This window comes from Chelonus insularis, unplaced genomic scaffold, assembly GCF_013357705.1.
Source record: "Chelonus insularis isolate UGA/USDA-ARS -01 unplaced genomic scaffold, ASM1335770v1 contig_28_pilon, whole genome shotgun sequence".
Taxonomy (NCBI): Eukaryota; Metazoa; Arthropoda; class Insecta; order Hymenoptera; family Braconidae; genus Chelonus; species Chelonus insularis.
In genome coordinates this window covers 391210-403139 of record NW_023276469.1, presented here as the reverse complement: position 1 = coordinate 403139, position 11930 = coordinate 391210, and the positions used below count along the sequence as shown (strand labels likewise).

At 28.9% G+C, this 11930-nt stretch overlaps 2 protein-coding genes and 1 long non-coding RNA gene across 3 annotated transcripts; all 3 read right to left on the bottom strand.

Annotated features, from left to right (window-relative positions):
* Positions 1 to 1398: 1398 nt before the first annotated feature.
* LOC118065277 (ATP-dependent DNA helicase PIF1-like) lies at positions 1399 to 2973 on the bottom strand. Its single transcript, XM_035080447.1, has 2 exons — positions 2358 to 2973; positions 1399 to 2117 (listed from the first exon to the last, which is right to left on the bottom strand). The coding sequence occupies exons 1-2, from the start codon at positions 2971 to 2973 to the stop codon at positions 1399 to 1401; spliced, it is 1335 nt and encodes a 444-aa protein (XP_034936338.1).
* An 18-nt stretch (positions 2974 to 2991) lies between these two features.
* On the bottom strand, positions 2992 to 6089 carry LOC118065276 (uncharacterized). Its single transcript, XM_035080446.1, has 3 exons — positions 5774 to 6089; positions 4242 to 5656; positions 2992 to 4146 (listed from the first exon to the last, which is right to left on the bottom strand). Exons 1-3 carry the CDS (start codon positions 6087 to 6089, stop codon positions 2992 to 2994), a joined length of 2886 nt encoding a protein of 961 aa, XP_034936337.1.
* Positions 6090 to 6504: 415 nt separating this feature from the next.
* Positions 6505 to 7315, bottom strand: LOC118065270 (uncharacterized). The gene is made up of 3 exons (XR_004690152.1): positions 7288 to 7315; positions 6886 to 6979; positions 6505 to 6565 (listed from the first exon to the last, which is right to left on the bottom strand). It is a non-coding gene; the product is annotated as an uncharacterized lncRNA (long non-coding RNA).
* Positions 7316 to 11930: the final 4615 nt, after the last annotated feature.

The window sequence follows — 11930 nt, the reverse complement described above, 5'->3', positions numbered from 1 at the left end:
AAGCAAGTGGCTGGCGAAAACAATGTAGAAATCCTACTGACCAAAATTATATCCAGAAAATTATAAAAAAGCTGAAGGCATTAAATTAGAAAGGGAAAAAATAATACATAATCCCGATTTGCGATCAGTTGCAAAATTATTTCTAAATTTATTGTGGGGTAAATTTGAGCAACGTGAAAATTTTACCCAAACTGAAATAGTAAATAATCATGTTAAGCTTATGGAATTACTGACAAATCCTGAGATCGATATCACAAGTTTATACTGCGTTAATAATGATATTTTGTAAGTGTCATACGTACAGAAAAAAGAAGCTCTCGAGGCACACCCTACTACAAATGTTGTCGTAGCAGCTTACGCAACAGCCCAAGCCCAGTTGAAGTTATATCCTTATCTAGAAAATTAGGCGCTCGCGCTTTGTATTGTGATACTAACTCTGTTATTATATCCCTAATAAAAATAGTACAGATTTTGAAACAGCTATCTTGGTGATTTAACTGATGAGCTAGAGAGCTAAGGTACAGGCAGTTACATAAAATCTTTTATTTCTGGTGGCCCGAAATTTCATGCATACATCGTACAAAAGCCTGGTGGTTCGACATCTAAAGTATATAAATCAAAAGGTGTAACCCTGAATCATACAAATAGAAATTATATTAATTATGAAACAATACGCTCGTTGATTTGACTTCGGCGACCATCTTGGGACTAGATCGATAACCAATCGACCTTATAATCAATCATTTTCAATCTAGACACTCATTTGACTAATTTTCGGTGTCCTCTTCGGCTAATGAAGTTTCTGTCACCATTATTTTTCCGTTCTTGTCCCCGTTAACAAGACATTCTAAATCATTTAATCTAAATCTAATTTTCTTGAGGCAATCTGTGAAGTTTGTGATATCTAAAGTAACAGAAATCATTCAGCTATTTATCTAAAACGGAAATTAAATAATATTTCTAGACATTTCCTAGTAAATTCAAGTAATCAAATTCAAATCCATTTTCCATTGCATGATAAGCTAATGCCACGTGCACAATCATAATCTTGCTTGACTTGAGAAGCGTGTTGAGCTCGTGTTGGAGGTCAATAATACTGAACGCACCAAGTTGAGCTAATTTTTTAGTCATTTAATTATCATTCAGTGATTCTTAATTAAAATTCTGTCATTATTAAGTAACGTGTAGGTGACAGCCATTCAGTTTTAGTGACTACGATTTGAGAGTGTGTAATTATCGTTTATTGGTACTAGCATCATGGTGGCGCGCGCTTCGCACGCGCTCTGCCATCATTTATAAGAACTTTGCAAAACATATTTTGAATAGTGTAAGTTCTAAAAAAAATTTATATCGAAGTGTATGATTGAAAGTTATAATTTCATATTTATAATTAATAGATCATTGATATAATTCTGTGAATACGTAATTTTTGACAAAATTATTTAGTCTTTGATCATTCAGGTAAACTTGAAGTGAATCCCAGGATCGGACTCTTGAAAGTGCCACATATAATTGACCATGACTAAAAATATTTTTGGTTGAATCAATACCAATTTTATTGAATGTTGGACCTTGAGCTTTATTTATTGTCATAGCAAATGCTAATGTAACGGGAAATTGTCGTCTTTTAAATGTGAAAGGGTAGATATTTTCGCAGTATAGAGTAATGCGATTAATAAATACAATTTCTCCCACTTTGTCACCATTTAATATTTTGCATTTTAAAAGATTAGTTTTAAGTTCTAAAAGGAGTAATCTTGTACCATTGCATAAACCTTCACTAACGTTAAGATTTCTGATCACCATTAGTATAGTATTTACTCGAAATTGAAGTTCATGAGGAGGAAAGTTAGGTGGATTTAAGGTATTCAAATATTCTGGTAATATAGCATCGTTAATTCCTTCGTTGTCACAATTTTCTGTACTGTCGACACTTGTATATATTCTTTCGGTATTTACATCTAATAATCTAATTATTTCTTTATTAATTCTGTCAACGTCAATATGTCGCGCTGTAAGAACTGCACGATTAGATAGTTCGTTGAATTCATGTCTATCAATTATGGAGCCATATATATTATCTACAATATTAATGTTATTAGATGCGATACATCGATCTGGAATACAAAAGTTATCATTTAAATCATTCAAAGTTCCGTTACCTACGTCTAATAAGAATTGAATCAATTCAATTTCATTTGGTTGTGCACGCATATTTTGTATTAGTGAGAATTTATGGAAATTATGCCAGAGAGGACTAAATTTTATTGATAAGTTAATTAACTCATTTCGAGTAGAATTTTTTTTTACTGGAAGTAGTTGTCGAAAATCTCCACCTAAAATCATTATTTTCCCACCAAACGGGGAATCTTCGTTTGTAATGTCACGCAATGTTCGATCTATTACTTCCAAAACATATCTAGGAGCCATAGGAGCTTCATCCCATATGAAAGCATCAATATTTTTGAGATACTGGCCTTGCTTTGAATTTGGTTTTATATTTGAGCTAGAATCTTCATGTATAGGGACAGGTAAACTAAATGTTTCATGTGTGGTTTTTCCATTAGGTAATAATGTAGCTGCAATTCCTGTATAAGCCATTGTACATACGTTTTTATTGGTACTGCGAAGTAAATAACATAAAGTTGTATAAATATATGTTTTTCCAGATCCTCCTGGTCCATCTATATATATACAATTAGGTTTATTATTATTTTTATTTTCTGCAATATCTATGATGAAATCGACAATTTCTTTTTGTTTTTCATTTAATTTGTCATATTGTTCTTTACCTTTCTCATATGCTGTTTCTACTGGTAGTTGATCATCTATTTCTTCTATTTCTGTAATTGGTGGCATGTTTGGAAGATTTGATAGATTGAAATTTTCTTTATCGAGATGAGAAATAATTGAATTATAGGCTTTTTGTATTCCAATTACTTTTCCGAAATTATGTATATAATCTTCAGACATGGGTTCTTTAAATTGTTCTCAAAGTTCTTCTGGATGAAGTGGATTACAATGCATTATTATACGTACATATAAATCGCGTAATTGTCGAGGCATCATCCATATTTCCGCTTCATGTAGAACTCGTTTCCATTCATCATCGTCTTCAATAAGACCTAAAGCTAAACATGCATCTGTGAAAGTATCGTATACATTACCATTAACAGTTTTTAAATCGTCATAACTAATTGCTCCTTTTACGGTGGTTAAAAGTAATCGAAGATGGAATAATTCAATTTTAGTTGGGCTAACTGAGTACATTCTACCAATAACAGTGAATTTTTTTTGACGTCTTTCCCATTTTTTGATATTGGTATTTCCTTGTTTCTTAAAAACATAGTAACTCGGAATTTGTACATATAAATATTGTTTAGCTTGTGGATCACGTGCATTTAGTGCAAAATAACCTATGAGCATTGAATCTTTTTGTAAAGCATCCATAACTTGCTGTTGAGTTGGATTAGCAGTAATTGTAAGAGTATGTTGATTAGGTAAATGTACCGGTAATCGTGTAATAGCATGACTTTTATTTTGTAGTGGTTTTGATAGTATCCTCCAAATTGCCTCAACTGGACCAACATAGCGACTGTCGATATGGTCAGTTATTTCATCATGATTTATTACATTTGAATTATTGTTATTTGTTTGAGATGCATTTAAATTTGATGTAGTACCAGTAACAGTAATTACCACTCGATCATGACCTTTATATACATATTTATATAGATATTTAACAGATTTTATGCTGGAAACAGCTTCGCCATTAATATGAGCGTTAAACATTTTCAATAGAACATTATTATATGGAACAACATGTTGATTAGTGAAAATATCTCTATTACGTCGTGTGAATGTTATAGTAGAATTTCTACGACGATATTGAGGATAACCGTCTGCATCCATAGTTGTTTCGTTGCAAAAATCTTTCGGATAGTGTTTTGAACATTTGTTGTTTACTAAACACCAAGCCCCACATGGACCATGAAGCATATTTTTAGTAACAATCTCATATAATGTGGGATCTTCGGTTTGAATCGGAAGTTCAGCACAGATATATCGATCAACTATGTTAGGAGTAGTTATTTTGTAATTATGGTGTAATGTAAGTAACATATGAATATGGGGTAATCTACGTTTCTGAAATTCAACGACATATATATATGCTGAAACTTCTCCAAAGAGTTTTTTATTGAGTATATAATCAATTAGTTTATCTTTTTTATATTAAATACTCGTGCAACAATATCTGGCCTGTCTGATGGCGTTTGATTGGGTAAGAGGTTCTCTTTAATTTCATGCCAATTGGGATTGCATGTCATTGTAATGAAAAGATCTGGTTTTCCATATTTTCGAACTATTGCCATAGCGTCCTGATAATTTTGTAACATATTTCGAGGTGAACCAATAAATGATGATAGAAGTATAAATACTTTTCCAATATTACTACCATCATTATTTGCTTGATGATGTAGATAATCTAATAAACCTTCATAAGTTTCGGAACGAATTTGTTTCTGATTGTATCTAAAAAAGTTCATTCTATCTTTTTCTACTTTAACATAAGCGTCAACTATCCACTGTTGAAATAATCGACGACCCATTGAAAAAATATTAAATCCATCTCTAATAGCTATTTGATATTTATAATAATCATTTCGAGTTACTTTCCCATTTGCTTGATGATAAGGGATATCTTTATACCAACCTTGAGTACCAAATGGATAAAATAATGGATAAACCCATGTTTCTACATTAGGGTCCATAGTATTTATATGCTTTAATGTTTTAGTTGATTTATTTATAATAGAAACATAGAATTCTGGTATGTCTCCATTAGCATTCGTTGAAAAGATAGCAGCTACTTCATTTTCTCTTTGAAGATTATAACGTCTTCGATCTACACCGGGTTTCAATGTAGATGATAAATGTAATTCAGGTTCGATATTGTTGTTTTTTCTTTTCTCATTTTCAATTACTTCTTTCATCATTAGATAAGATTTAGCAAATGCATTATATTGTCTCATCAAAGAATCTAATAGTTCAAAAATTTCAATATCACATTGTACGTTATTTTGTAATCGAAATTGAACTGCTTGCTGTTCATCATAAATAAACAGTTGACCAAATGCAGGAGTTGTACTTGAATCTGGATATAATGCTGTGTTAATTTGATAGTAAACTTGTCCTTGTATTTTAAAACAATACGGACCACTACGTTGATTATTAAAATTGATTAGATTAGCATTAAATGAAGCAAAGGAGTGAGAATTATTGAACTGACGAATACATTGAAAAAAATTAGTTGATTTTGGATGATTACCTTCAAACAATGATTGTAGTAATGTTGGGGTGGTTGGTAGAGGTTCAAGTTTTACTTTACCATGATGACAACAGTCATTAAAAGAATTCTTTTTATTGGTAACTCTTTCATCAGGAAAATGTTTCGCATTATAATGAATACAAATGATATCCATCTTTCCGATGTAATTTTCTTCAATATTACGTATAATAGTATAGAAATAGGATGAATCGTATACATTTGACAAACTGTTATTATTGGCTGCAGTAGAAACAGATTGAGTTGTTATTATGTTATTATCATTGGTATTGTTGTTAATTACTTGATTAGTTTCATCTGTCAAATTTACTAATGGTAGAGCATCATGAGAATATAATGTATGATTATTTTGTATAAAATCATTACTATTATTTTCATTATCATTATTATCATCATCATTACTAATGTTATTATTACTATTATTACAATTATTATTAATATTACTATGATTGTTAGGTGTTAAAGTAGTCTCAAGAGTTAAATCTATAAGTGGTTCAGTATTATTCCAAGATACATCATAAGAATGATCCAGTAATACATGATTAACAGTTTCTGGCAAAGATGCATTGTACGAATGATCAAGAGATAAAGAATGAGAATAAAAATTGTGTGAAGATGATGTATCAAAGACAGTTTGTTGGAGCATACGCTTTTGATGATATTTTTTCCTTCGTTTTTCGCATTGAAGTCGTTTATGTTCCACTTCTTCTTCAGGGGTACGATATATTTTTCTACGTGGCATTTTATAAATAGAACAAATACCAAATATAGACTAATAATTAATTAATAACTATAATCTAATGGATAGAAATTTATTATGTAAAGAAAAAGTTTGGTTTATTTCAATATTTCTATAGAAAAGAATAGATGGAATTGTGCAAGAGTCTTTAAAGATACAATATTTGGATTTGTATAAAGAATTCAATTAATCGGAAATAATAAAAATTGTGAGTGTTTATTTAGTCCTGCTCCATCAATTTGTACAATTTCGCGATTATTTAAAAGTTTTATATGATTTTTATTATGTTTTTATTTTAATTTTGATATAAATTTTCAAAACACACCGATAAGTCTGCAGATATTTCTTAAATTTCCAAAAAATGTATATATTTTCTATATTTCTAAGTTCTTTAAATTTTTTAATAATAAAGTTCTATTTTAGTTTTATTTCCAAGATTTCGAGTATATTTTTAAATTTTTGTTGATGTGTCTGGAACCCTGTAAAAAAAGATCCATTATTTTCATAGCCATCCATATTCAAGTGAATATAATTAAATACTTGAAACAAATTTTGAAATAAAATTAAGCCATAATTTAAAAATACGTGATGATATCGTAATAATAATTTGTTAAAAAATCTGTAAGAAATTATTGATGAATAATGTAAACAGATTAAGAAATTTTCAATCAATGGTATTTCAATCAACTTAAGATCAAATAAAATTTAGTGATTAATATTTTATTATCTTATGAAATTAAAAAATAAAAAATTGTATCAAGTATTGCTTTATTTGAAAATTCGTAAAAAAAATATTTACCAAAAAAATAAATTGCAAATGCCTATGGTCCTTGTCTTCGGTGTAATTGATGATGTTTTGATTTATGTTTCAATATTTTTTAATTGAATTACGTCTGTGAAGAAATTTTTAGATAAGTACAATTAAAATATTTGATAAAGTTTACTTGGATCGAATGACATTCTATCTGACCTTTTATTATGCATAATTTTTGAGTTAATGTATTGTATGTATTAATTTTAATTACACAATTAATATGACAGATGGTATTTAAAAATTATTAATAACCATACAAACGAATTAATAAAATCTCAATTGATAATTTTTGAGAAACCTAAGATTAAATAAATTAATTTATTGTATATGCTATTGAAAAAAAGGATCAAGAATTTCCATCTGAAATATAAATGGAAAAATACTTACACATGAAATAAACGGTGATTATCGATTTTACTTGAATTGAAGCTGATTTAATGATGAAATCCATAAGAGAATTATTGATTAAACATTAATCATACATTAGAAAAAGTTTATGAAGATTTAATGATACAATCATATTAAATGGCATTCAATCTAACCTCATAATATAAATTTTTTATTTTTACCTGTACTGTGCATTAGTATTCACCAATCTGTTGGGTGATTCTAAAATTTATGATGTGTACAATAAAATCAGGAAACTCTTATTGTTAATGATATTAGTAATATTTATTGCTCTTTTTGAAAAAGTAATTATTCACATGTATGTCACTGGACGGAGCAAATGTACTTTTTTTTGCAGAAAAAACATTTGCTGTTATGATGCCAACCTTATTATCGAAATATGATTTTTGGTATGTTGTCATTTTATGTAAAGAACTCTGCTTTATCGTCAATTTTTTTTCAAATATAAAAAATTAAATTTATTTTAAATTATTTTATAAAATTGCATTTTTATTGAGAAATATCTATTTTATAACATGCAATGATTTGAATGAAACACATAAAAATTCGTTTTATAAAGTAAGTAAATATACATTAGTAATTGACATTATTCTCATTAAGTATCATCATTGAGTATTTTAAGCTGACTTATTATTTATTATCTTGTTATTATTTATGTATAGTCTTTTTGAAGTCACATTGGGTGAATCGGACCTAATATAATTCTTGATTTGTCAGTAATTTTTAACTCTATTGGTGCTAATCTGTTAGCTGGATTTACATAAACTTGATTGATCAATAACGCATATGCATGAGTAATATTAATCACCTGCAATTTATAAATGATCGAATTATAAATAAACTATTAAATATTGAATATATTGTAACTATGTATTTATACTGACAGTATTCATGGTGATTTCAGAATGCCATATTAATGCGTGATCATCCCAAAACAAAACTCGAACGCGACGATTAGAACCATTATTCACGATAATTCGATAAAGCTTTTTATTATTTGGTCCAATATTTACGATGCTTTCGATGTTGTCAACGTAACCAACCAAATCACTGTTGATGGTCCACATATAAAAAAAAAAAACAAATATTCATGTGTTTTATTTACATTGATAAAATTATATTTTTGTCTGCAAATTTTATAGAATTGTTACATGTTTCTTTTGTTAAAGATTCAAAAGCAATGAATCAATAAAATTTTAAGACAAAAATGTCCATTATTTTAAAGATAATAACATTCAAAAATATTAACATTGTTAGAATATAAAATACTAACTCACGTGAAAAAATTATGAGCAGAATACGCATCTATTTCTTCATTTGAAGTAAAATTCATTTTGATAGAAATAACCAAACAAAAAAAATCAAACCACGTGATACGTCCACACTCAATGAAATCTCGTGCAAAGATGAAAGATTCAACAGGTCTGGCATGTTAATAGACGCAATAATTACAATTTGATGTTACCGACCGGACATATCGAATTTTTTTTTTAATGTACTTTGCTTTATTCTTAGTTTATTGTCAAGCATAAAATTTAATTTAATCTTTATGTATTACACACGTAGAATTTTTATTAAGAAAAATATGTTTTACAATGAATATTTATATCATAAATATTTGCATTTAGTTTAAATATTATTACATTTTTATAATCATTTATATTTTAATTACTTGTTAATTATTATTATAAGTATTCTAGTCTTATTATTTGTCACATGTTACTTCTTCTTATTTTTTAGTAATCTAGTAATTAGTTAGTTTAGAATACTGCAAGAATACTGTCATTGTTACTTATAATAATATATAACCGCAATCTTTTCTTTAAAAAAAAATAGTTTTTTTAATTGTTTTCTGTTTTTTTGCGTCATCAAGAACAGCTAATGGTGAACGGTATGATCTTTTAGGAGTCCTGAAACCACGAATCTTGTTTTTATCTACAGGATCTTCGTGTATCAGGGTAATATCATTGGAGTCGTTGACCTGGATAAACATATTTCCATCTAAAACAGATTTAAATATAAAATTTATTCTATTTGTAAATTTACAAATAAAATTTTATAAATAATAAAAGAAAGAATCAATTAATCTTACTTTTATCTTCTTTTTTTGATCCGAGAATCTTGACAGTGCTTCCAACTTTAATATTTTTATCTTGATCGAATACCGCAATTTTTATTACAATTTTTGTTATTTCATCAGCAATTAAACCGCAACCATATGATGACCCACCCGCAGTAATATTTTCAAATACTACTTTTACATAGGCTGTAATATCTGTAAAATTTTTTTTGTTGATAACAAAGTACTGTATGACAAATATTGAAAAGAAAAATAATTATAAAACAAATTAACTTACAAAATGCATTTTCAGTTCTATTCTAAAAATCTTGAATTGAAATCTCTTTAATTACCACCGGTGTAGCTGCATTGGCTGAATAAGTTGGACCCAACTTGACTTTCGTGCATTTAACAACAGTTAATTCCATTGGTGCCAAGCCGTCGGATAGGTCTACATACGTTTGATTTACTAATGTCGGACGTCCTCGATTAATATCAATAATCTGAAATTAATTCAAAGTTCTATGTAATTACGAATAGATTTAAATAAATAAAGAAAAAAACATACATATATGAAATAAAAAAATACACTTACAACGTTGCTGGTGATTTGAGAATGCCATTCTAATGCGAAATCCTTCCAGAACAAAACTCGAACGCGACGGTTTGAACCATTGTTAACAATTATTTTGTAGAGTTTTTTTTCCATCTTCCCCACAGGTTTGATGCTGATGATATCATCAACATAGCCGACTAAACGCCTGTAACAACGAAAAAAAAAACAAAAGATTGAAGCGTTTCATTTATCTTGATAAAGTAACATTGTTTTCTTCGAATTTTGTAGTTTCGTTACGAAACAAAATTCAATGAAAAGAATGAAACCTTATCAAGATGAAGAAACGATAGAAAAAGAAAGAATTCTAAGAAAAAAAACTCAACATGAAGTGAAAAAAAGAGATAAAAAATTAAAACAAATATATAATGTACCTGGGACATAAAATGTCCGAATCAGGCGTGCAACCTGATTCCGCTAAAGTTACAGCTATTCCAAGCTTTCCAGTCCCTAAAACACGTGAAGAAATTCAATCATTTTTCAGACTCGCTGGTTACTACAGACATTTTATTGAAAGCTTTACGGATATAGTTAAACCGATGACTACTTTATTAAAGAAAAACGCTAGCTTAAAATAGACGAGCACACAACAAAAATCATTCGAAATAATAAAGAATAAACTTATCGCTGAACCAATTCTCATGTATCCAGACTTCACAAAAGAATTTATCTTCTTTACTAATGCTAGTCATTTGGCAATCGGTGCAGTACTATCTCAAGTACGGAGCGTCACTGAAAAAGATAAAGAAATTCAAACCGACTTACCTATCGCTTGTGCCACTAGAACCCTAAACCAGCGAATACAGACACTTATAGAAGCTTACAGAGGGCATTTAGGCCGTACCCTGAGCACCTTAGTACGAACTCCGACCACAGGTGTCGCAGGGGTGAATTTAAGATAGCTGCCGATGTAACAGGCAGCAGTCGTCGACAAGCAGTCGACCCGAGTGAATGAAGCGGAAGTATATTCCTTTGTTTCAACATATTACAAAAAAAATGGATGTACGATTATTTTTCAGCTTTTTAGCACTTGAATATCAATTAAATAAAAAAAGTACTTTAATTAATGGGCAAGCCACCTTTTTATCATTATTGAAATATAAATTTATGAAATTATATTCATGATGATCCCGTAGCTCAGCGGTAGCACGCTCGGTTATTACTTTTGCCGTCTCGGGTTCGAGTCCAGCTAGATGTATTTTTTTTTTGTTTTTTTAATCATAATTATCTATGAAAAAATTAAATGATTATTAATTAAAACGTAATAAATTAATAATTTATCAATGTATAAACAATATTAATATGAAAGTAGATAGAAAAAAATATATTTTTTTAAATTTTCAATTTTAATAAATCTATTCAATATCGAAGTTAAAAAAAATAGATAATTAGAATTCTACATTTACATATCCTTTCTTAAACTATGAATATTTAAATTTATTTATCTCTAATTATATATTGACATTGTTATTTATAATTCCTCTATTCTAAAAAATTTTTATCTATTTCTTATACATTTTAATTTATTGAATTGTCCGATTCCAAAACTTTAATCAATTAAAAGGTCCCCTGAAAAAGTGATCTGCATTGGTCTCGAAGTAGAAAATTTCTTTATTTTAGAAATAATTGAAAAATCAGCATTCTTTAATCGAATGAATAAATTCTACACCAGTGCGGGCGCTCAACGCGTATTGCACTGTACGCAGTGCTTATACAGTCCTCCTGTGTACACAGTCCATACCTGTGTGACCGCAATAAAATTAATCTGCTATGGTGTAGAATCAATCCACTCGCCCTTAGGCTGCTAGAGTCCACTGTCACTTTTTGAATTTTTAAATTTTTTATTTCCACACCTATGCAGATCCCTATTCCGCAGGACGTCAAAATTTTTAAGCACCAAATACTGACGCTCCAATGTTTTGGAGATTTAAATATCTCTGCTAGACATTT